Consider the following 26,314-nt stretch of genomic DNA (forward strand, 5'->3'; position numbering starts at 1 on the left):
AAAAGAAGGATGTTGTTCTCATATTGGTAACAGGATTTGACTGATTTCTATCTATGGTTCTACAAATGAGGTTTTTAAACACCAGTAATGGCTAAAAGTATGAGCAAAGTAGCAGTGGGAAACATTTTTTAAAAAATGGATTTTAAAAATGCCTAAACAATTTTTCTTACTAGAATGCCCAGCACTATTCCCACTACTTTGCCCTCCATGGGAAGTGTCTTGGCTTGTCACTGCCAATTATCACTACATTGAGATACCTTCCAATAACTCTCTGAAACAAAGTACATAATTATGGAATTATGGAACTCAATGAGTTTCGGGGTGGGGGATAGAGATTACCAGTGGATATCACTTGTTATTCTTGCAAAGGATTATTGCATCTGAACCAGGAAGCTGCTTCCTGATTCTTTTTCATACATAAGAAGAAAGGGGGGTCCTTCAGAATACCAGTGTGTGCTTCTCTATGACTATGTGTTTTACCCGCAATGAATTGAGCAGAACAGAAGGTGAGAGGCAGCAGGGTGCCAAATTCTGGGTTCACACAGGGTGCTGCCAAAATTTGAAAGATCAAAGTCTGCCCATGGGTCCAAGGAAGGGCTTCTTCCAGAGCAGCCTGTGATTGCCTGCCTCCTTTATAGTAGGTGGGCCTGTGCTTCCCAAAACTTGACATTTTAAATTTAGCATTCTAAAATTATTATTATTATTCAAAATACAGTAATCAAATCAATAGAATTTACTATGAGTTTCCTTGTTGAACAAGCTACAACATTTATGCAGTTATTGACATTTACTTTCCATATTTATACATGCTTACAAGGAACAGCTAGGCTTTGAATCATTTATATTTTTTAAATTATATTTTATTAAGTTTCAACATTTTAAACATATACAGTCAAAACAGTTTCATATTTTATTTTTGTTCCATGCCCCCCCATTTTCCATGAAGTTGTTGTTTCTCTCCTTCTGCTGCACCCTATCTTCTACCTACCAAATCATAACCACAATATAATCTATTATATTTCTAATCTAATCTAACCATTTCATCTTTTGTCTCCCATTCTATTATCAGTTTATACATTTTTGAAATCTGTTTTTTCTTTTCCTTCAAGAAAAATCTTTTCAAAATCAGAACTTCGTTCTATAAACACATTTTAAATAACTCATTAATTTCATAATATTGAAACCAATCCATTACCCATTCTCAGATTTCTTCAAACTTTTTCAATTTGCATACATTTCCAGAAAAAATACAGTATGTCTCTATATCTGCCCCAATTCTCCTTCATATTAAGTTTCTTTTGTGTACTAGTTTCTACAGAGGGAAGCCATAAAGGTGTTTCCCTTTCAAGGAGATCTTGGAATCTTGTCCACATTCCATATGCTTTGAATCATTTCTATTTCTTAGATGCGGGAACATTATGGAATTCATTGATGCCAATGGGTCTACTCTGTTTCTCTCATTTTTTGGCACCTAGATTTATACCACCATCCTGGCTAAACAAAAGGTCTTTACTAATTCTGAGCTATTCCAGGGCTAGATGGTATGCTTTCCCATTCTATACCCACAATCAGTCTTCCAAATTCAGTGGAAGAATCCTTAGTGGAGAACTATCTAGCTCTGCAGTCACAGATCCTGTGGAGAAGAAGGGATAAAGCTCCCCAACATCAAGTGTTTTATAAGTGTGCAATTTCTTTTTACTGCAGACATCATAAAAAGACAAGCTTCCAGCTGATTTATCTAGGAATATTCCTAATTTTGTAAGCTTTCCATTCACTTTCAGGCGGGTCCATTGCTCTGTTCGAGCCCAGTAATCTTTCCCATCATCACATCCTATGACCCAGTAGCCATTCTCAGGTGACAGGGTGATCTCCCCCTTTCTAGAAGTGCTTGCAGAGGCAACTCCCAAGTCCCAGGTTTTCTTCTGACGAATCTCCACCTCCCAGTAATGTTTGCCTTCTGAAAATCCACATTCTGCCAGAATGAATGTGCGGGAGTCAAACCGCTCCTCCCAGTCAGAAACCTTAGAAACATTTCCTGTGTTCCAAACACTTTTGCCATCTTCAGACACTTTTAGCATTGGGTGAGCTGTCCTGGGGTCCAAGACCACATCAGCTGCAACAAAAAGAAAGACCCTGATTCAAGGGCACAGACTTAAATGAAGTGTATAAATTAATATATAAATTATGTAAGGCTACAGCCTTACATAATTGGGCATCTCTCTTTTAAGTGGGCATCTCTCTTTTAAGTCACCCATCTGTGGACCACACTCTCATCTGTCTGCTGGATAGCTGCATATTCCTACCTTGGAGAGAGTTCGACTAGCTGATTCTCGGGGTCCCTTGCAACTCTACAATTCTATGAATCTATGATATGATGACTAATACCAATTTCTATCCAAGCTTTCTGCATTGCATGATTCACCCTCACTCTACAACAATTCTTCTATATTCCTCAGCGTATCTCCTTATGCTTTAGCCATCTGCAACATGTTTAATGTGCTAAGCACATTCTTGTCACATTAATGATGATTATCCTCACTTTTGCATGTGCTTACCTGTCAGTCCATTTCCACATTGATCTACCCTTCCTGTATACCTATTGTATAAACACATTGTATAAAGTATTTCCCCTCAAAATGTGCATTTACAAATGTTTGTGCTTTTCTTGAGCCAAACAGTATTGGATAAGTAAATTAGTCCAGTAGGTATGGATCTGGATTACAATTCCCATCAGCCCCAAACAGTATGACCAAAATAAAAAAATCCTTCCAGTAGCACCTTTAAGACCAACTAAGTTAGTTCTTGGTATGAGCTTTCGTGTGCAAGCACACTTCTTCAGATACACTGAAACAGAATCTGAAGAAGTGTATCTGAAGAAGTGTGCTTGCACACGAAAGCTCATACCAAGAACTAACTTAGTTGGTCTTAAAGGTGCTACTGGAAGGATTTTTTTATTTTGACTATGGCAGACCAACACGGCTACCTATCTGTAACTGGAAGTATGACCAAAGCAAGGGATGATGGGATTTGCAGTCAAGCACCATCTGGCAGCACACAGGTTGAGCTACCCATTACAGGATCACTGGAAGAAGCCCTAGTCAACAAACAGCCGTTTGCAGAAGTTGCTGGTTTCTCTCCAATATCCATTCTGTTTGCACATGATTTTGCATCCTCCTCACCTCTGTAGAAGCGGGCATCTGAGAATTCTATGAATAAAGGAATGAACATAAAGGTTTCATTGGCAAGAACGTGATGGGTACTTCTACTCATTCTACAACCTAATCAATCAATGCCATGGGTTGGATCCAGATTTAACCATGCTTAGAACATACTGTTTGAAATCTGTTGGGTTTAACTTATTTTTGACTAAATTACATCTTTTTGGTTTCAATAGGTCTTTGCTACATATGACCCAAGCCTTCTTCCATAGTGGTCAAAGTGTGTGGTGGGTCAGGAGGTGCATGTGTAAGCCCCACGCCCCCACATCCTTATGTTCATGAGCTCCTTTCTGATCTTGATGCAATGAGTGTGAATGTCTAAAGGGGGCTTTAACCTGCTTTCAGCTGACCATACATGGAAGCTTTAGTGTGAGAACCCTGGTGGATTCGGATCGTGTTTAATTAAATGCTCAAAGAAGCTCTTTTCATACCTTTTTCACCCCATGAACTAAGGTCTGGAAGATCATGTATGTAGATGGATATTGTGGGTGGGTGGAGTTTATTTGTGTTTCTTTGTTTGTTTTTTGTTCAATAAACCACCATTTATCAAAGGACCACCATCAATACAATTATAATAATACATATTTCATTAAAAATATATATTCTAAAAGCCTAAGTTAGTGTCTACTCATCTGAGGCACAACTATAAAGCATAATATAATATATTTCTAAGATGAGGAAAATGCAGCACTGACAGCTTTTTCAAAACTCTGCACAGATACGAAATGAAATTTAGCAACTGCTCAAATCCCCTTATGTCCAAAACTGATGAAGATTTGAAAATGCAAAAGTAAGAAGTGTATCTCCTCTTTGGAACACACTTTTTTTGTTAATTCCTGGACTAAGTGAAAAGAAAACGGGGGAATGAAGTGGTTGTGGCATGTGTGGTATTTTTATGATTCAGGAATATATATTTTTGCAACACATATACAAAATGTTAGACTACTTGCCTTTTTCGATCTTCAAGATTTCTGCAAAAGAAAATTTGCATGTCTTAGAAATGAAGAGCCTCATTCAAATTAAAAAAGAAAAACAAATTCCAAGATAATCCGTTTGTAATCTAGAATTAGTAACAAATACTTGTACCCAAAGGACCCTTTCCACAGATGGAAGTCTTCTTCTGTCAAATGTCTAATTTATGTTTTAAACTTTGCATATTGTATATTTTATTGTTGTAAGATGCTTTGATACTTCTATGGGATATGCATTTTATAATAAATAGGATACTCATTCCATCAGAGGAAGGGAACTTTTGGTTCAGGTTGAGTCAAAATGGAAGGGATTGCGGGGAGGAGGGTAAAGGGAGAAATATTTTAGGTGGGTACATTGCTTGCATCGGTGCTTTTTTCTTGAGGCTTTGGTGTCAAAAGCGTCTCTTTTCTGATTTATAGAGATGGAGAGTACTACCAGCTACCATGTCAAGATCAAGTATGGCTGTTTGACAATGTTGCAACATTCAAATAGGTGGTGCCCCAGGGGCAGGCTGCTTAAATGAGCAAGGGGCGGATCCAAGGAAAGCCACCCGCTCCAACAGCTCTACCCTCTGGCACAGCCTGAGTCCCAGCCTGCCTCCCCATTCGCTGAAGCAGGGTCAGGCTAGGATCCGGTTCCTGATAGGTGTGGGGGGGTTATGCCCCCACCGCCTGTCAGGAAGGGCACCACTGTTCCAACCCCCCCATTGGGGCCCCAGGGAAGCCTCTGCCATCCCACAATGCAGCCACACCGATCAAATGCAAACTATTTCTGGGGCAAGTTCAAAGTTCTAGCAGACCCAATGAAATATACTCAGAGTCGCAAAGTGATTTCATGCTCTTTATTCAGCTCATAGTGGTGAGGAGGAATGAATAAATGTCCCCTCACAGTATCTGCTTTATATACATTATTTACACAATGGGCTGCACATGATTGGCTAATTCTGGAATTCTACTGTAAGCCAATCAGGTTGTGGATTCACTTCTATCTGGAGCAGGATTGGGTGGTTCCTGCCAACCAATCATACTGCTGCATTGTTCTAGGACCAATCAGACTGCTGCATTCTGAATCCTATTGTTCTAGGACCAATCAGACTGCTGCCTTTTGGATCCTATTGTTCTAGGACCAATCAGACTGCTACAGTTTGGATCCTATTCAACTCAGTACATAACACCCCTCCCCTCTAAGTTCCAGTCCTGCCCGGGAGGTCGCATTCATAGTCCTCAAGGTATGCCGGCGGCCTACGTGTGCGTTGTGGCCTGGGGTGTTCCCTGGTCCGGGCTCCGGGTTCTGGCTCGTGTTCCAAGGATGCTGGCTGTGATGCGGCTGTTTGGTCTGGTGCAACCGGCTCGCTCAGTCGTGGTTCTGGTTCCGGTGTCCTTTCGGCCTCACGGGTCCTCTCTGTATTTACTGATTCTGCCTCTCCTGCTGGCCCCTCCTGCTCTATGGGCCTCACTGCCCCGCTGTTCCCTTGGGACTCCTCTGACCTGTCCTCCTCCTGGTTTTCTCCCGGGAATCGTCGCCGTATCTGGTCGCAGTGGCGGCGCCAGCATTGCCCCCCATCCGTTAGCACCTCGTACGACACGGGGCCGGTGACCCTGGTGATTGTGGCGGGTACCCATGCTGGGCCTGCCCCAAAATTCTTTGCGTACACTGGGTCCTGGGCCTCGAAGGTCCGGGGGTTCCTGCCTTCCCCCACCACTACCTCATCCTGAGCTCTATCGGGGTGAAGGCGGTCCAATCTGATTGCAAGGCGCCGACCCATTAGTAGTTCAGCGGGGCTCCGGCCAGTCGTTGAGCTGGGGGTGCTGTGCTGTGCTAGAAGGAATGTGGCAAGGCGGTACTCCCAGTCCCCTTGCGTCATGCGGCGAAGGGTGTCCTTGGTGGTCCGCACCATGCGTTCTGCTTGGCCATTGGTGGCAGGGTGGAACGGCGCCGAACGGATGTGGCGGATGGCGTTCTGCGCTGTGAAGGTTTGGAATTCTCCTGACGTAAATGCAGTCCCGTTGTCTGAGACGAGAGTGTCAGGGAGCCCGTGGGTTGCAAACAGCCTGCGTAATACCCGGATGGCTGCGGACGTGGAAGTGGACGGTACCAGTGCGACTTCCAGCCATTTGGTGTAGGAGTCCACCACTATGAAGAATGTTTTCCCCTGAAAGGGGCCAGCGAAATCCACATGCAGGCGTGACCATGGTGCTCGGGCGGACTCCCAGGACTGGACTGGGGCCCTTGGGGGATCTGGGCGGGATTCTTGGCAGGCCTGGCAGTGTTTGACCCAGGCCTCTATCTCTCCATCGATCCCCGGCCACCACACATAACTCCTGGCAAGGGCCTTCATTCTTACTACCCCTGGATGTGTCTCGTGTAGGGCTGTGAGGACCCTTTTGCAGAGGGGCTGGGGAACAACGACTCTGCTTCCCCATAACAGGCACCCCTTGTGGGCCGACAGTTCATGTTTGCGGGTTGTGTAGCCGGCGAATTCTGGCCCGGGGCTGCTGCTGGGCCATCCCCTCCACACCCAGTCCAGGACCCGGGAGATGACCCTATCTTTCTTGGAATGGTGTGCAACTTCTTGTGCCTGAATGGGGCGGTCGGGAAGCAGCTCCAGGCTCATAACCTCTTGTGCAGGTGCTGGGTCAGGGCCTGTTTCCGGTAGTGGTAGCCTGCTGAGGGCGTCCGCATGGCCCATCGCCTTCCCAGGTCGGTGAATCAGTGCATACTGGTAGCTGGCAAGGAAAATTGACCACCTGAGGACGCGAGGAGACAGCACTTGGGGGGTCTGCTTTTCGGGGGCAAACAAGCCAAGCAACGGCTTGTGGTCAGTCACCACGGTGAAGGGCCGCCCGTACAAGAAATCATGGAATTTTTTTACTCCCTTTACGATTGCCAGACCCTCCTTGTCGATTTGCGAGTAGTTCCGCTCGGTTGTGTTGAGTGTCTGGGAAAAGTACGCCACCGGTACCTCTCTTCCATCCGGGAGTTGGTGCCCCAGGACAGCTCCAATGCCATAGGGTGAGGCGTCGCATGCTAGCACCACCGGCAGCCTCTCGTCGAAGTGTGCCAAGACCGAGTTTGAGACAAGCAAGTCCTTGACTGCCTGGAATGCGGCCTCCTGGCGCTGGCCCCACACCCAAGGGGCCCGCTTGTCCAGGAGTCTGTGTAGGGGCTCCGCTACCGCCGCCTTGTGGGGAAGGAAGGAATGGTAAAAGTTCAATAGTCCCAAGAAGGCCTGAAGTTCAGTCTTGCTCTTGGGCGCTGGGGCATCACAAATGGCCCGTACCTTGTCCCCAGTCGGGTGGACCCCTTCTGCGTCCACCATAAATCCCAGAAAGTCCACCTGAGGCACTCCTAGTAGACATTTTTCCCGCTTCACCTTGAGACCCGCCGTCTGGAAACGGTGCAGAACGGTGCGGAGGCGGTCCTCAAACTCCTCTGGTGTGGGGCCGGCAATCAACACATCATCGAAGAAGGGGGTGACGCCAGGAATCCCTTTAAGGAGAGAGTCCATTATATTCTGGAATATGCCTGGTGCCACGCTGACACCGAATTGCAGCCGCTTTACCCTGAACGCTCCTCTGTGCGTCACAATCGTCTGTGCCTCTGCTGTGGCCTCATCTACTGGCAGCTGTTGATATGCTTGGGCCAAGTCCAGCTTGCCAAAAATTTTCGACCCAGCCAGGGTGGCAAGGACATGGCTGACCACTGGCACTGGGTATGCGTGGGCCGTGAGGGCCTTGTTTATGGTACATTTGTAGTCTGCGCAGATGCGGACCGAACCATTAGGCTTGACGGGTGTGACAATTGGGGTTTCCCAGGGAGCATTAGGCACCGGCTCCAGCACTCCTTGCTCTACGAGTCGGTCCAATTCCTCGTCTATACGGGGTTTCAAGGCGAACGGGACCCGGCGGGCCTTGAGCCTGACCGGTCGTACTGCGGGGTCAAGCTGTAGCGCAATGGGGGGGCCCGTATACTGTCCCAATTTCCCATCGAAAACCCCTGGAAATTCCTTGCATATGGCGTCCACGTCCACTTGTAAGCTAGTGTGGTTCACCCCGGTGACAGCTAGCCCCAGTGGTCCAAACCATGCCAATCCCAGTAAGCTAATGTAGGGGCCCTTGACCACAAGCAAGTCCAGTTGCCGCGTCCGCCCTCGGTATTGCACCCTGAAGGTCCCCACCCCCATTGTGGGGACCTTACGTTTCTGGAAGTCCCGGAGGGTGAATGGGGCCGGCCTGAGTTTGGGACCCCCAGTGGGACACAGTTTCCTTAAGGTCCTTGCCGAGATTATGGATAGAGTTGAACCCGTGTCAAGCTCCATGCGGCATGGGGCCCCCTCTATCTGTACCTCTACATAAATTTTCTCTACGTTGGGGTGGGGCAACTGGTATACCTGGAAGTCCGTGAGCTCCGTCGAGTTGCCTTGGTGCGTTGGGCCCCGGGACCTGGGGCTCTTGGATTGGTCATCTGATGCCTGGTGTCGGGTGGGCCGAGCCCGACACACCCGGGCGATGTGTCCCGATTTTCTGCACTGCCTGCACTCTGCGTTGCGGAAACGGCAGGTCCTCCTCTCGTGACTCTCCCCGCAGCTTGCGCAGTTCCCTCCTTCTCGTCGAGGCAGCTGTGGTCTGTGCGCTGCTTGAGTGCGCTGCTGTACTCGGTGCACCTCCTCCCTGTCGGATCCTGAGTCGTCGGTGAGGTCTTCATGGTGGACCCTCGGTTGGGATGGCAGGCTCGGCCGTGCCTCTTGGGTCGACCTCTCGGCAGCTTCTGTTGCCAGGGCCTCCTCCAGAGCGACCTGGAACGTTAGGTCCTTCTTAGCGTAGAGGCGCCGTTGCAGCTTCTCATCCTTCAGGCCACCGACGAGGCGGTCACGAAGCATGTTCTCCAGCTCTGAGAAGTTGCAGAACCGGGCGGCTTGGCGGAGAGAGGTCACAAACCCAGTTATGGTTTCCCCAGGGGCTTGCCGCTTTGCGTAGAAGGCATTTCGACGAGCCACCACTGAGGGCTGCGGCGAAAAGTGCCCCTTCAGCTGTTCCATTATTGTTTTGTATGGAACAGTAGCGACGTCTTCAGGCGCAAGGAGAGCCCGGGCGATTTCAAACGTCTCCTCTCCGCAGACGCTGAAGAATATCGCCCTCTTCTTGGCGTCTTCTTCGTCGGTGACCCCTTTGGCTTCTAGGAGGAAGGTGAAACGGGAGGCGTACGCTTCCCAGTCTCCAGATGCTGGGTTGAATGGCGAGAAGCTGCTGTTGGCTGCCATTCTGAGTTCCTTGTGCCCCGGAGCTGAAGCCTGGATACACGGTGCGAGGCAGCGGTGCGGCAGTTGGCGGTGCTGCGGTGCTGTGTGTGGCAGTCAGCTCAGCGGGATCCCACCTTCGTCGCCAGTGAAATATACTCAGAGTCGCAAAGTGATTTCATGCTCTTTATTCAGCTCATAGTGGTGAGGAGGAATGAATAAATGTCCCCTCACAGTATCTGCTTTATATACATTATTTACACAATGGGCTGCACATGATTGGCTAATTCTGGAATTCTACTGTAAGCCAATCAGGTTGTGGATTCACTTCTATCTGGAGCAGGATTGGGTGGTTCCTGCCAACCAATCATACTGCTGCATTGTTCTAGGACCAATCAGACTGCTGCATTCTGAATCCTATTGTTCTAGGACCAATCAGACTGCTGCCTTTTGGATCCTATTGTTCTAGGACCAATCAGACTGCTACAGTTTGGATCCTATTCAACTCAGTACATAACACCCAAGCTGCTCAGTAACTCTCCCACCCCACCCACATACATAGGATGACAAAATGGAGGAAGTCACTTGGATTCTGCATGTTAAAAAGCTGAAAGATTTTGGAAGACTTACCATTCTCTGCTTTTAATTTATCTGCAAAAGAGGGCAGGGGGAGGAAAAAAGAAAGAATTACATTTATTTTCCAATTTATAGAGACACAGAATAATCCTAGCTGCCATGTCAAGACCAAGTTGGCAATGACACAACATTCATTGCACAGATCAAAACCAATCTAGACACTTGATGCCCCTATTTTCATCAGAGAAATGTTGGAGGGTATTATATAGTTCTGGGGCATGTTCAAAGTTCTAGCAGACCCAAGCTGCTCAGTTAAATGTATATGGGATGGCAAAATGGAGGAAGTCACTTGGATTCTGCATGTTCAAAAACTGAAAGATTTTGCAAGACTTACCATTCTCTTCTATTAGTTTATCTGCAAAAGAGGGCAGGGGAGGAAAAAAAGAATGAATTACATTTCCATATATAGATATACACACATTTTTATTAATTTTTAAGCATATCATTTCCAACAGTCATTTAACATAACTTCTTATCTTATACAATATTTTAGACTTCCATAAACAACCTCTGAAGATTTTCCGTTCTTTATCACTTGTTCTGCATGTCTTAGTTTCTCTATTACTTTTAATTATCATTAACTGATAATTCTCTTCATAGTCTTCCTTGCAATATTTCACATAATCCTCCTTACAGAACTTATTGCAGTCCTACTAGTGTAATCTGTTTATTACAATTGCTTTTCAAATAGTTCAAATATTTACTCCAGTCTTCTAAGAATCTTTGGTCCCGCAGGTTTTGAATCCTTCCTATTAATTTATCTAATTCTGCATAGTCCATTAATTTCATTTGCCATTCTTCTTTCGTCAGTAATTCTTCTTGCTTCCAGTTTTGTGCCAATAATATTCTTGCTGCCGTTGTTGCATATAAAATCAACTTACAATTCTGTCTGTTAATATCCTCCCCTACAATGCCAAGTAAAAATGCTTCTGGTTTTTTAGTAAATGTATATTTCAACATCTTTTTCATCTCATTGTATACCATCTCCCAGAAGTGTTTCACTTTCTTACATTCCCACCACATGTGGTTAAAAGTTCCTTCTTTTTCTTTACATTTCCAACATTTATTACTTATTTTAGCTAATTTCACAGAAGAAGAAGAAGAAGAAGAGTTTGGATTTGATATCCCGCCTTTCACTCCCTTTAAGGAGTCTCAAAGCGGCTAACAATCTCCTTTTCCCTTCCTCCCCCACAACAAACACTCTGTGAGGTAAGTGGGGCTGAGAGACTTCAAAGAAGTATGACTGGCCCAAGGTCACCCAGCAGCTGCATGTGGAGGAGCGGAGACGCGAACCCGGTTCCCCAGATTACAAGACTACCGCTCTTAACCACTATACCACACAGGGGTGATATACCACCTATACATCATTTTCATCACATTTTCTTTCAAAGCATTGCATGCTGTAAATTTTAATCCTTCTTTACACAGTTTTTCCCAATCTTTTAACTGTATATGATACCCAAAATCTTTGGCCCAATGTATCTGTCAGGGAACTGCCATCAGTGCCGGAGGGAGAGAGTGGGCTCCAGAGGGATTCCAGAGAGCGTCCCGGGATGGGGAGAGGCAGCCCATCTTCTGGGGAAGAGAATCGGCGTAGCACCAGTGGAGAAGGGGGGCAGATGGGGGAATCGGCGAGGCGGTCCCATGACTCCTTGCCGGGGACCAGCGGGGAGATTAAGGGTCCTCCGCTGCCTACACCCTCCTTGCGCAGAAGGCTTCCGCGCAGGGAGAGTAGGAGGAGACTAGGCGTCAAAGAGCTTCTTTGCTGGAAGAAGTTCAAGAAACACCCACTGATGGATTCTGCCAGCGATTGAGACAGCCACGGGTGAGTGGCTGTCCGGACAGAAAAGGTTCACTCAGGCAACCCAGCCAGGTGTTGGCACCGGCTTACGCACGAGCAACCCCTAGAACCATTACAGCAATCCGTCAGTCCCTGACGTTGCTTGTGCGCAGCCCCGGAGAGGCAGCACGATGAGCCAAATAGGGCCAGCCGGAGAGACGGAGCAAGAAGCCTTGGTGCAAGGTCTGGTCGAGAGGAACCGAGACCTGGAGGCGCATGTAGCTACCCTGTCTGCACGGCTGGAGGAGAGACAGGCTCAGGATGCACAGGTCAGTGCCACCCCGATAGGGAGGAAGGTCCCGGGGCTGGAACACCAGTTTGGAGGAAAGCCCCAAGACTACAATGCTTTCCGAACGGAAATTCAGTACGCTTTGGAATTGCAGAAAAATGACTTTGCTGATGACGGGGAGAGGGTGGCTTACATTGTGGGACATCTGCAGGATGGGGCGCGCGAATGGATCAGGCCCCTAATGGTGACGCAGAATGATGCATTGAAGGATCTTAAGAAATTCTACCAGGGAATGGACGCGATGTTCTCCAGCGAGGTTAAGCAAAGAGTGACACGGCGGGAACTGATGGGGTGCAAGCAGGGGGGCCTGTCCGTCAGAAACTACTGGTCGCGTTTTGCGATGTTAGTCCACAAGCTCGGGTGGGATCTGGACTCTGAACCAATGCAAATGTTGTTTGAAGCGGGTTTATCCCCCGAAGTGAAAGACAAGTTGTCCTGAGCGCCCTGCCCGTGGTCGATGGATGAACTCACAAAGACTGTGCTTGTGATAGGTGTACGCCAGGAAGCACGGGCTCAGGAGAAGCGGGAGATAAGGGCGGAACATTTCCATGACAACCGCATTCCGGAGATGCCGAGGGAGCCTTCCCAGGCAGCGGAGCCGATGGAAATTGATGGAGCGCGCGCGCTCGAAGTTTCAAACGCTGGTGAAGGTCGGGAAAGGAATGGAAAACTACCAAGAAGCGTTTCCTCTGTCAGCGACCGGGACATTTTGCTAAGGTCTGCCCTCAACGAAAAGCCTGGCAAGGCATGATGGGGGCTGCAGGCCACGACGAGAAGGGGGAGGAAGGGCCAGTGCAGGGAAACGACAACGCCTGGCTGCCAACCAGCAGGGGCAGCAGCCAGGCCAGCGACCAATAGAAGTGCCCCAGCCTGACCCCCCCAGGCAGCTATAGCCATAGAGGTGGTGCTAGAACTCCCAAATGGGCACCCCGTCAAAGTGGCGGGACTGCTAGATTCTGGCAGCTCGTGTAATTTCTTCAGCAGAGACTTCGCTCTGGAGCACCAACTCCACCTGTTACCACTAGATTTTCCCTTGCAGGTGACCACCATCGATGGCAGGGAACTCCTGGGAGGGGAAGTGATACACCAGACACCGCCAATGCGAATGAGGGTCTCCAGGCACACGGAAACCATTGCCTTTCACGTGGCTACGCTGGCAGGACCCCCAATAATACTGAGAATGAGCTGGCTGGCAATACATGACCCAGTGGTGTCATGGCATCAGCGGTCGGTCACCTTTGGGTCAGCTTACTGCTTAGAACACTGTCTGGGAGGGAAGGAACCAAGAATGACTGTGGCCAGGGTGGCTGGGTTGGCCCTGGAGCAAAAAGGGGAGGTGCCACCACAATATGCTGACTTGAAGGAGGTCTTCAGCGAGAGGGAGGCAGATAGACTACCTCCTCACAGGCCCTTCTACTGCCAAATCAACCTGCTCCCAGGGGCTCAATTGCCGGTGGGTAAGCTGTATGCCATGTCCGACCGGGAGATGCAGGAGTTGCGGCAGTTTATTGACTAGAACCTGAAGAGAGGTTTCATAAGGGAATCAAAGGCGGTGGGGGGCAGTCCGGTGTTCTTTGTGGACAAAAAAGAGACTAATCAGCCCAGATTAGTCGTGGATTACCGGGCCTTAAACCTGGTGTCAGAACCCGTGACTTTCCCAATGCCCAGGATAGACGACATTTTAACTGTGAGGCAGGGGAAGATTTTTACCCAGCTGGACCTTAGGGGAGCATACAATCTGATTAGGATAAGGAAGGGGGACGAATGGAAAACGACCATGTTCACCCCCCTGGGGGCTTTTGAGTACTTAGTCATGCCATTTGGATTACAATTGGGGTCCGCCTGCTTTCAAGCCTTCATGCACCATGTGTTGGGGCCCCTGCTGTACAAGAATTGTGTAGCCTTTTTGGATGACGTCTTAATCTATTCGGACAATGAGAAGCAACACGTCAGAGACGTTAGGGAGGTGCTACAGAGATTGCAGAAGCATCAGTTGTGGGTCAAGCTGGAAAAATGCCAATTCCACGCCAGGGAAGTCGAGTTCCTGGGGTACAGGTTGTCAGACAAAGGACTAGCTATGGACCCGGGCAAAGTGAAGGCAGTGCTGGAATGGAAAGCCCCCAAAAACAGAAAGGATGTGCAGAGGTTCCTAGGCTTCAGCAACTTCTACAGGAAGTTCATAAAGAACTTCGCTCACTTGACAGCGCCCATAATAATAATAATAATAATAATAATAATATCTTTATTGTCATTGCCCCCTTCGGGGACAACAAAATTACTTGACTGCTCCATAAAAACACTAATTAATCAATACAGTATAATACAGCAAGGGAGATTAGATGACTTTCAAAGTCCGGTCTTCCCATTCAGGGCCGAGATCGCTCTGGAGAAGAAGCTGTTCTTAAGACGGCTCGTTCTTGTCTTCATCGTCCTGTATCTCCGTCCCGACGGCAAGAGCTCAAAGAGACAGTGACCAGGATGCGATGGATCTTTTACTATGTCCAGTGCCTTCCTATGGCACCTTGTGGCATAAATCTGCTCTAAGGTGGAGAGTGGGCAGCCAACAATGCTCTCTGCTGCCTTAACAACCCTGCACAACCCCATCCTGTCCTGGGTAGTACAGCTTCCGTACCACACACATAAGCCATAAGTGAGCACGCTCTCAATGGCACAGTGATAGAAGGCAAGCAGCAGTTTCTGCGGAAGATGGTTTTTCCTTAGTATTCTCAAAAAGTACAGTCTCTGCTGCGCCTTCTTCACAAGCCCCCTTGTGTTGACACTCCAGGACAAATCCTCTTGTAATTCAATGCCCAAAAATCTGAACGTTGTTACCCTCTCCACACAGACCCCATCAATCAAAAGTGGCTGGACGTTGCTCTTCTGTCTCCTGAAGTCCACCACAAGCTCCTTTGTCTTCCTTGTATTTATGAGCAAGTTCCACGACAACCCAACAGCTGGGCACTTTGGACAGCACAAGACCATGCTGCTTGTCACCAGGCAGTTCTGGTGGCCAAAGGTGAGGGAAGATGTACGAGAATATGTATGAGGGTGCGACCAATGCCAGAGGGCTAAGGGGGAAAGGGCTGCCCCCACGGGGTTACTGGAACCCCTACCTACACCGGGAAAGCCCTGGGAGGTGGTGTCCATTGATTTTATGACAGATCTGCCCAAGTCAAGGGGGAAGACAGCGGTCATGGTAGTAGTCGATCTACTGACTAAAATGTGCCATTTCGTAGCTTGCTCACATGCAGCAATGGCAGAGGAGACAGCCAGGCTGTTTGTGGATCACATTTTTAGACTGCATGGGGCTCCCTTGAGGGTAATCTCGGATCGCGGGAAACAATTTACTTCCCGGTTCTAGAGGAAGCTCATGAGATTGCTACAGGTCGAGGTGAGCTTCTCGACGGCGAGGCACCCAGAAACCAACGGACAAGCCGAAAGAGCGAACGGTATACTCCAGCAATACCTATGCTGCTATGTTAGCGAGAGACAGAACGACTGGGTAGAGAAATTAGCTTTGGCTGAATTTGTGTACAATAACGCTGAACACGTGTCCACGGGAATGAGCCATTTCATGGCCAATTACGGGTGTCACCCCAGGGCCTTCCCGGGGCGGGGGGAGGAAGGATGGAGTGTACCTGCGGCTGAGCAATTTGTGGAGGAAATGGAGGCCTTGCACCAGCAACTCAGGTTGAACTTGGAGCGGGCCAAGGAAGTTTACAAGAGGCAGGCGGACAGGCACCGTCGGGAGGGGGAGGCCATACGGGTGGGAGACCGGGTGTGGTTGTCATCCCAAGGGTTGCCCCTAAAGGGAGGGTGCAAGAAGTTGCAGCCGAGGCAGCTGGGGCCTTTTGAGGTAATACAGCAGGTTAACCCAGTGGCATTTAAACTCAAGTTGCCTGACAGCTGAAGATACATCCGGTGTTCCATAGGTCCCTACTTTTACCTTACAGGGAGGGGCGGGAATTCCCGGGACGGGAGGGAGGGGTTACCACCCACCCGTGGGTAGAGGAGAGGGAACACTGTAACCAAGCCACGGAAATACTCGATTCAAGGTGGTGAGGTCGCCACCTTGGTAGAGTACTTGGTAGAGTACTTGGTAGCCTGGGAGGGAGAACCTAGGTCAGAAAACACGTGGGTCCCCGCTGAATCAATCAATGACGGGTATCTGGTGGAAGAATTCCACAATTTGTTCCCAGATAAGCCCAAACCACTAGCGAGATTCTGGGAGGAAGAATTTGGACCCACAGACGACGAAGGGGACTTTGTGGGTTTTCCTGCCTCCGAAGAGGAGGGAGGGGAGGTGTCCGAGGGAGAAGAATCAGACTGGGAGGTTCAACCAGCGGGAAGAGATCCGAGTGGATGGGAGGCTGGTTTTGAATCCTCAGAAGATGATGACAGCTCCTTCAGGGGATTCCCCGCATCGTCGGCCGAGGAGAGAGAGGAGGTTGTATCGGAAAATCGCACCGGGGTGGGGTGGGGGTCCTGAGGAGGAGGTGGATGTCAGGGAACTGCCATCAGTGCCGGAGGGAGAGAGCGGGCTCCAGAGGGATTCCAGAGAGCGTCCCGGGATGGGGAGAGGCAGCCCATCTTCTGGGGAAGAGAATCGGCGTAGCACCAGTAGAGAAGGGGGGCAGATGGGGGAATCGGCGAGGCGGTCCCATGACTCCTTGCCGGGGACCAGCGGGGAGATTAAGGGTCCTCCGCTGCCTACACCCTCCTTGCGCAGAAGGCTTCCGCGCAGGGAGAGTAGGAGGAGACTAGGCGTCAAGGAGCTTCTTTGCTGGAAGAAGTTCAAGAAATGCCCACTGATGGATTCTGGCAGCGATTGAGACAGCCACGGGTGAGTGGCTGTCCGGACAGAAAAGGTTCACTCAGGCAACCCAGCCAGGTGTTGGCACCGGCTTACGCACGAGCAACCCCTAGAACCATTACAGTATCATAACCGACTTTACCTCTTTATCTTTCAAATGCCATTTGAGCAGCAATTTATACATTTTAGACAAAATTTTATAATCATTATTCAATATTTCTATTTCAAATTTTGATTTATTATAATCAAATCCTTTTCCCTTCAAATCCTGTTTAAACATTTCATCGACTTGGCGATAGTGCAGCCAATCATCCACATGTCCTTTAACCTCTTCATAGGGTTTCAGTTTCCATTTACTTTCTTCCTTTTGTATTAATTTTTCATATGCGACCCAATTTTTACTCATATTTGTCTTTTTCACACTCATCGCTTCTAATGGGGAAACCCACCACAGTGTTTTACGTTCTAATAGGTTTTTATACCTATCCCATATTTCAAATAGAGATCTTCGGAATATATGGTTACCAAATCCTTTATGGACTTTTGTCTTGTTATACCATAAATATGCGTGCCCACCAAATCTATTATCATAACCCTCCAAATCCAACAAATCTGAATTTTCTAACAACATCCATTCCTTTAACCAATAGAGGCAAGATACTTCATAATACAATTTCAAGTCTGGCAGGGCGAAGCCCCCTCTTTTTTTAACATCTGCTAACAACTTATATTGAATTCTTGGTTTCTTCCCCTGCCAGATATATCTTGAAACCATCTTCTGCCATTCATTGGTTATTGGAATTGCTTGATAAAAAAATAACATCTTTGGCAGCACATTCATTTTAATGACAGAAATCCTTCCCCATACTTCTAGATCTCTTTTAATTCCATTCCACACCAGGGTATAATTATTCTGAAAAAGGTCTATATTCTTTGATGTTAACCATATTCCTAAATATTTAACTTTTTTGACAGCTTTTATACAGATCTGTTGCTGCAACATATCCACCAAGTCTTGTTTCATATTTTTAACTACCATTTTAGTTTTCTTTTTGTTCAATTTAAAACCTGCTACATGCCCCAATTGTTCTATCTCTTCTAATACTTCCTTAGCACTGGTTAACGTTTCTTCTATTGTTAATACCAAGTCATCTGCAAAGGCTTTCACTTTATGTTCCTTCCAACTGACTGAAATTCCTTTTATTTTGTCATTTCTCCTTATTGTCCTTAGGAAGACTTCCAGTACCGATATGAATAATAATGGTGATAGAGAGCACCCTTGTCTTGCACCTTTCGTAATTTCAATATTTTCTGTTATTATATTGTTTACTATCAGTTTTGCTTTTTGTCCTCCCAAAGGACAGGTAGACCTCCTATTCCTTCCCTCAGCCTTGCCCCAACCTGGCTCAAAATGAGGAGTGTGCAGCTGCACAGGTACAAGCCCTCAGTCAGCCTGGACTTGGGAATTCATAAAGCTGAAGAAAACAAACTGGCCTGTGGTTTGCTTGTCTTCAATATGCAGCAGAAGCAAGAGAGGCAGTTCAGCCGGGAGGATAATATGTCCTGTGCTGTACACCATCCGAATCCCTCCACAAAAGTTCCTTTCATTGGCAAGGGGAAATTCCCTCATCACCACTAAAATGCCTGAGAGGACTTGGGTTCAGAAGGTGTACTGTGACGCACAACGTTGGTCTGGGGAGATTGGATCAGGTGCATCTGAATCATTGCCTGCTCGCGCCTAGCCCCTTTCCTAACCACAACAATTCCTCTGCCTTTTTTTCAGGACTAATCCTCCTTTCCCTATACACTTCCTTCTAATGGTACTTTCTTTTCAAATCTGAATGGAAGTTTGCATGCACAGATTTGCTTAGCTTTAATCACTGTACAGCAGTGCTGGTTTTCAGTGCTTTAAAGCATAAATGTACATACATAAATATCCAGAAGCACATCATTCAATCAACTCAAGCAGGAACCTCACCTGGTATTATTCTTCTGCTTTCTTCACCATATCTACTTTGTGAATTCTTACATTTCTCTAGAAAAGAAACGCAGAAAGGCAATGCATGTTTATGAGTGTAATGGGCTCTATGTTTTCCATTACTAAAACAGGATGAGAAGGTAGCTATTATTATGCTATATTTTAAGAGTGTGTGCCACATCTGAGAATCCTGGTAGTCATTGCTGTTGAAATGGAATACTCAGGATGAAACGGTGAAATCTTCTATGATTAAATGGGCACAAGATGTTGGACATAACATAATGATGGCTGACTGGGAACAGTTATGGACCACAGGTATGAAGTTTACGGCATGTATTGCCTTAAGAGAGAATATTATGAAAATGATATACAGGTGGTACATGACACCAGTCAAGCTTGCAAAAATCTATCATTTGCCCGATAATAAATGCTGGAAATGTAAAGAAACTGAAGGTACATTCTTTCACCTTTGGTGGACGTGCCCAAGGATTAAGGCTTTATGGGAAATGATATATAATGAATTGAAAAAGATATTTAAATATACCTTCCTGAAGAAACCAGAGGCCTTTCTTTTGGGCATTGTCAGCCAACTGGTGCCAAAGAAGGACAGAACTTTTTTTATGTATGCTACAACAGCAGCAAGAATACTCATTGCAAAGTATTGGAAGACACAAGATTTACCCACTCTGGAAGAATGGCAGATGAAGGTGATCGACTACATGGAATTGGCAGAAATGACTGGCAGAATCCGAGACCAGGGAGAAGAGTCGGTGAAAGAAGATTGGAAGAAATTTAAAGACTATTTACAGAAGTATTGTAAAATTAATGAATTTTAGAAGGATGTTGGATAGAAACTAAGTGGTTTCCAGCTGTAATGCTTTAAGAGATATGAAAAAAAGGTTTATAAATGGGTAAAAGCTTAATGGTAAGGATTTGCTGAACTAACAAACTGAACTGGAATACAAAAAAGGGAGGCACGAGGAGGTTCGGGGAAATAAGTGTAAGGAAGATATGTTATGGAAAATTAATGTGTTTTTAACTGTTTTTATTTTGTTTGTTTGTTTTTATTTTTCATTGCTTTGTTATATCTTAATAAGGGTTTTTTTAATTCTTCTTGCTGTATTTTGTATTTTCTTGTATTTTTATTTTTTGTTTTTGTGTAATTTTTGTATTTTTTGAAATATTAATAAATATCATTTTAAAAAAAAGAGAGAGAGAATCCTGGTAGTCTAAATGCAGAAGAGCAAAGGGAGGCGTATTTCTCCAAAAAGCCACTCCCGACATAAGGGGGGTTGAGGGCTCACGCCCACCAACATCCGCGTGGGGCTGGCTGCAGCCCCGTGCGACCTGGGGAATCCAATCGGCTGGCTGCAGGGGTGGGGCTTGGGTCACTTAAGGTCAGCATGGCCCGAGATCACCCCTTTCCTTCCTCACTCCAGCTGCGGTTTGTACCTGGTCTCCTGGTTCTTCGCGATTTTCGTGGCTACTGCAGGTCATTTTCCTTTGCATTTTACAGGTTTCCTTCCTTGTTTCTGCTCCTTTGTCGATAGGTACAGCGCTGAGCATCGAGAGTCATTTGCCTCCGCAGGCGGTGAGGGTAACGCTGGGTGAGCTGCTCGCGAGCCAGCCGGCTCTCTCTCTTGTGGCGCGCCGCTCTCATTGCCACCAAAGGGGCCGTGTTCCTTGGCAGGGGCTCTCTCCCTTGCCACAGCAAGAGATTTCTGCATCTTCGCTACCTTCGTAGCCATCGTCGTGACTGGTTTCATGTGGCGCAGAGCTTCTGCCGCGACAACTCTATTTGCGTCGGGGGACATCCCAGAACCGACCCGCACTTTCGCCTCCTGGGCATGGAGACTGCAGGGGCGGATCTTCGACTGTGAGCCGCTGCAGCGCTCACGGCAGGTTTGATCTTAGCACTCAGGGACCAAGCGTCTTGGGGTATTAGAGGGTGGCGTTTCGCCTTTTGCTTGCAATTTGCCTCCAATTTTAGCACGCCGGGCGGGCGACAATGGCTGGGGGGGGGGCTCCTGCTTTTATGAAATAGCTGCCGGGTTTGCTCTTTAAGCTCCATGAACCACGTGGCCTCCTGGCTTAGTGCGAGGCGCCTTCATTCATGCCGGGCTTGGCCTCGGCTGGCAAGCATTCTTTGTTAATCGTTTTCAGCCTGTTGTAATTACTCTCCGGGGCTCTGTGCTAGCTAGGCGTTAGTTGTTGCCGTGGTTACAGCCTACTCGGCTGCCATTTTGGTTTGACCATGTGGTCGCTCTGTAGCGGCCATTTTAGGTGAGGCAACGCTCTGCCTACAGCTCATACATCCATATCCTTAAATTGCGTTCTTGTTAGTGTTAATCTTGTGCGAACCACCGTGACATCTTATCCTCGCTAGGGTTACTTTGTTCAGATTGCTGCTAGCATTTTACCTTATAGCTTGTCGCTTACTGTGGCTTTCCTACCAGTGCTGATTATTGAACAGGACTATTCGGTACAGCTGTCCTGCAATAACTTTTGGCTTTGAGAGACAACCACTGCATTTAAACTGCTTCTGATGGGTTTTAATTGAGGCAGCACGTTAAGGGATAATCATAGGCACTGCGCTCAGCAGCTGTTCTGTTTTCCCCTGCTTCTTTTATAAGAGTGCCCTATTTATAAAGCTTAATTCATACTGCTCAAAATTTAAAGGGGCTTCATCTATAATTTATTGCGGCTTACTTGAAGCACATTGCTTGTGACAATTTAGCTGCTCTGTCAGTGCAAGGGTGGTGCAGCCTGATCTCCGCAATTCATAAGGTCCTGCAGCACATACTCAAGTGCGTATTTAACCTGCAATCCATTTAAGGAGGGAAGTCATTTGAAGGTGCTTATCTCTTCAATTCTTAGTTAAACTGCATCAGTTACAAGTTTAATTCATTTGGAGTATATCTTGCAAAGCTAAATTATCACAGTGAATAATTCATAAGACAATTTTATAAGCCAGTGGCTTGGGTGAATAATTTATAAGATAAATCCTCAGTGCATAGGCATTATTTGGACCTTTAACTCTTACAGCTTATTTCTGTTGCAATATCCTTGAGGTTTCATCCTGATATACTTACCTTTAAATTAGAGGGCTAGTTTCCTTTGGCTCTGTCGTGGGCTGGTTACGCTTCCTGTCCTGGTGGGCTGGGCAGCTGAGGTGTACTTTACTGCCTTCTACACTGTTTTGTTCACATTACTACCTGCTTTGTCTCTTAATCTTTGTTTGCTTTTGATACCAAGTTTTTGATTACCAAGTTAGCATGGCTAACAGGGGCAATTCTCAAACACCAAACGCAGGGCAGGGTGGTTCTCACACTCCCACCATGCCTTGCAACCCTCAGGCCATGGCTCAATTCTTTTCTGCTATAGAAACCTTTTATTTACAATGCAGTGGCTGCCGGTAATTCCTCAGCAATGGCGGCTTCACAGGACTTTATCCCGGACACCCTTCCCAGTGAGCAGGTTCATGCGGGCTCCTCAGGTTCAGCTTCCAGCATGGTACAAGCTGCCGGCGGGTCAGGCAACCGGCCACAAACACGTTCTCAATCTTCGCGTGCACAGAAGTCAAAGTCCGGCGCCGCAAAGGCCAGCGCTTCTGGGGCAGGCCCCAAATCATCAAGGCCGGGCTGCTCCAATTGTAACCAGCAGGTAACTGATATTCCTAGGGTATTTCAGGATTCACCATCTCAGCCTATTCCTTCCGAGGGTGCATCAGGGTCCTCCTCGGAGGATGAAGTACCTCCCCAGCAGTCAACACTGGCACCCAGTGACCCAGCCCCTGAGGGCAGCGGTTCCCAGGGAGGAAAAAGAAAGGCTAAGAGGTAACACGCCTCCAAGAAGAGTAAGAGAAGCGACCTGTCGGATTCAGAGGATGAAACAGGTACTTCTTCATCAGAGGGTGATAGCGATGCCCCCATGGAGAGCTACTGGGGGGAAGGAGAGGATTTAGCTGGGGTCCCTCTATGGATTCACGAGAGAAGGGCCAATTCTCACCGAAAAACCTTTAACGGTACCCTGGAGTGGAAGGGTGGTGCACTAGTGGAAGATGTTAAAATCTCTACTAACTTGTCTACTGATTTCATCTTGGGTAACCACCTTTCGAAAAAGAAAAGGACTAAGATACTCAATGGTGACTTCATAGATATGTTTACATTGCCACCACCAGCCCAAATGACTGGGAAAGGGGAGAAAAAGCAGTATTACGGGAAGAAAAGGCATAGGTCACCCTGAGCGGAGCGCAACTTTGAGAACTGGCTTAATGGGTTCCAGGTCTTCATGGGCATGGTTGCGGGATGTTATCCCAAAAGCAGGTTACATTTGGCAGCCTAGTTGGCGCATGTCAATGAATTGGCGGGGGAGGCAGCTGCTCTAATGTATGATGAGGACTTTTGTAGAAATGCCTCTCTGTTGCCGACCACCCGCTGGGACCTGAGGGACCAGAACTACTAGATGGAGCACGTGGGTCCCTACATTGAAAAAAAAACGCAGGACCCTGCTAAATCTAGTAAGGTGGATACAAAATGTCATAAGCAATGTTGGGATTTTAACAGGGGAGCCTGCCAATGCCTGTCTTGTAAGTCCCTGCACGAATGTGAAAAGTGTTTAGGTAGCCATCCAGCAACAGCGTGCTATAAGAGTAAGCAGCAGCCCTTTTAGGGCGGCAGGGGTCACCTCCATCAGGGAAACCGAGGTGCCCCCGCAGGTACTCCTGGACCCTCCCAGAGCACACCAGGCAACCACTACTAATTTGTCCCTTGCGCTAGCTTACTCCCCCATCAAACTACAACCCCTAAAAACTCTCCTAGACTTATATCCAAATAGGCAAGCCGCCCTTCTCCTATGGGAAGGGTTTTCCCATGGTTTCAGAATTCCGGTTTCATTCACACCCAATTCCAGAAACCCCCCCCCCCATCAAAAGTCAGTAATGGATAGGCCCAAAATTGCCATAAAAAAGATACAAAAGGAAATTTTGGCGGGAAGGGTAGCTTTTCAAATCTGAATGGAAGTTTTTATGCACAGCTTTGCTTTAGCTTTAATCACTGTACAGCAGTGCTGGTTTTCAGTGCTTTAAAGCATAAATGTACATACATAAATATCCAGAAGCACATCATTTGATTAACTCAAGCAGGAACCTCACCTGGTATTATTCTTCTGCTTTCTTCACCATATCTACTTTGTGAATTCTTACATTTCTCTAGAAAAGAAACGCAGAAAGGCAATGCGTGTTTATAGGTGAAATGGGCTCTATGTTTTCCATTACTAAAACAGGATGAGAAGGTAGCTATTATTATGCTATATTTTTAAGAGTGTGTGCCACATCTGAGAATCCTGGTAGTCTAAATGCAGAAGAGCAAAGGGAGGAACATTTCTCCCAAAGTGGTAGAGAAAAGACAGGTTGGCCATCCTATTCCTTCCCTCAGCCTTTGCCAAACCTGCCTCAAAATAGCCAAGGATGAGGGTTGTGCAGATGCACAGGCACAAGCCTTGGAATTTGTAAAGCTGAAGGGAACAAACAGGCCTGTAGTTTGGTTGTCTTAAGCATGGAGCTGAACTGGGAGAGGCAATTCAGCCTGGGGGATATGTGGACTGTAGGTGTAAGGGAGGGGCAACAAGGTGAAGTGGGACTGAGCCACAAAGCTCCTTGAGGGAGAATCAGAAACAAAGACCAAACAGGGAGATCAGATACTTATTTGTAAATGAAACTGAGTGGGAGCTTACAATATTTTGCAAAACCGGGTCCTTTGAAGTATGAGTCATAGAAACAGTGGATGACACAAATACACCTAAAACAAAAGTGTTTCCTTATTCTCTTGAAATATTTCATATTCATTCATTTTGCTGCACAGGTTCAGCCAAATTTGAGAAGCATTTTGACCAAGCTCGCAATGCAACATGAATGAAAGGGACAAGATATTTGCGAGGGGAGTCATTTTGGCAAACCAATAAGTGAACTGGAATAGGAATGCCTATCCCAGCCCCCAGCTTCAGAACGTCTTTAAAAAGAGAGAAGCAAGTTTTAAAAGAAGATGCAATTTCCTCATGGTGAATACTTCTGCATTCTCCCTCTGAAACATTTATGGCGTCATTTTGAGGGTTCATTAACAACTTCTGAAACTAAACTTAAAGACCTAACCATGATTTCCCACCTGTAAACAAAGGGGGAATTGAAAAAATGCCACTCCTTTTATCAAACATATATTTACCTTTAATTAAACAAATCAAGATGGCAATGAAAGCAAGAATAGCTATGATGGCTACTGCAAGCAGTTCCCAGGAAACAGAGTTCCAAGCAGAGCAATTTGAGGTAGAGATTCCTGCAAAACAGAAATGTCAAAGAAGTTAATATAATAACAATTATTATTGTTATTTATTTATTCATTCATTCATTCATTCATTCATTCCTTTATACCCCGCCCATCTGGCTGGGTTTCCCCAGCCACTTTGTGCAGCTCCCAACAGAATATTAAAAACACGACAAAGAAGTTAGTAAATGAATTACATCTTTCTAGGCTGCATTGCCCCATATTTTCATTTTCAGTGTATCAGTTATATGGGACAGTTAACACAGTATAACAGCTCGGCCCAAGCAGAAGCAAATGTCTTTGCTGAGGACTTAGCATGCTCATCCCAATAGATTTTACCATGTCTCACATTTTGGGACATTGCATGTTTAAATATGTGGACCGTGGCTAAGGACAGACTCACTTTCTCTTAGTTTCTCATTTCTCTAATCTCCCCTTTGGCCCATTTTCTCATCAGTTTGTTTTTGACAGCTGGAGATATATAGATAGATAATCAGCACACGAATTTGTGCAGATTCATGTGCGTTTTTCCTAATATACATATTTTTCCTTATAAAAGCTGCCCTAGTATAATCTATTTTTGTACATTAATCTCCCTAATATAAATATTTTTGTATTTACTTTCCCTAATATATGTTTTAATATGCAATTTGTAACTTACATGATTTATTTAATCACATCAAATACTATTTAATATAATTTTGCACATGCCATAAGCTGTGCCATCCCCCTCTCCCACACAGGATAGAGTAGTCCTCATTACCTGAAGCAGAGAGACTTAAGGTATTTAGAAATTGTGCTTCTTCATTATGTGATGCTCTTAAATGGGGGGGGGGATAGTGAGTAAATTATTCATAACCAATAGAAACCTTTAAAATCCTGCTACAACACCCTGTGGTAGAAAATGGGTTTTCATGCAGTCAGCTCCAGGTTCAATTCCTTTTCAAAGTATGGGAAGGCCCTATCAGAATGGGTGTCTTGTGGCCCCTTGTGATATGTGGACTCCATATGAGTT

General features: G+C 46.5%; 1 protein-coding gene across 4 annotated transcripts in view; it reads right to left on the bottom strand.

Annotated features, from left to right (window-relative positions):
• LOC308461138 (E3 ubiquitin-protein ligase TRIM39-like) overlaps positions 1-26,314 on the bottom strand; it is a 51,878-nt gene that overhangs the window by 23,219 nt on the left and 2,345 nt on the right. Inside the window, exons 3-10 of one of the 4 annotated variants that reach the window (XR_013978812.1) lie at positions 25,201-25,311; positions 24,135-24,191; positions 18,983-19,039; positions 10,397-10,417; positions 10,057-10,077; positions 4,169-4,189; positions 3,180-3,206; positions 1,235-2,113 (exon numbers count right to left, since the gene is read on the bottom strand). Coding sequence is in view for 3 of the 4 variants with exons in the window: in XM_080977792.1 (XP_080833918.1) it covers positions 1,569-2,113; positions 3,180-3,206; positions 4,169-4,189; positions 10,057-10,077; positions 10,397-10,417; positions 18,983-19,039; positions 24,135-24,191; positions 25,201-25,311 (860 nt within the window). In the remaining variant the exon portion in view is untranslated. Of the gene's footprint in view, positions 1-838; positions 2,114-3,179; positions 3,207-4,168; positions 4,190-10,056; positions 10,078-10,396; positions 10,418-18,982; positions 19,040-24,134; positions 24,192-25,200; positions 25,312-26,314 lie in introns of those variants that run through there. The other 3 variants (XM_080977792.1, XM_080977793.1, XM_080977794.1) reach the window with 3 other exon arrangements.

This window comes from Podarcis pityusensis (assembly GCF_964106645.2).
Source record: "Podarcis pityusensis genome assembly, chromosome: 13".
Classification (NCBI taxonomy): domain Eukaryota; kingdom Metazoa; phylum Chordata; class Lepidosauria; order Squamata; family Lacertidae; genus Podarcis; species Podarcis pityusensis.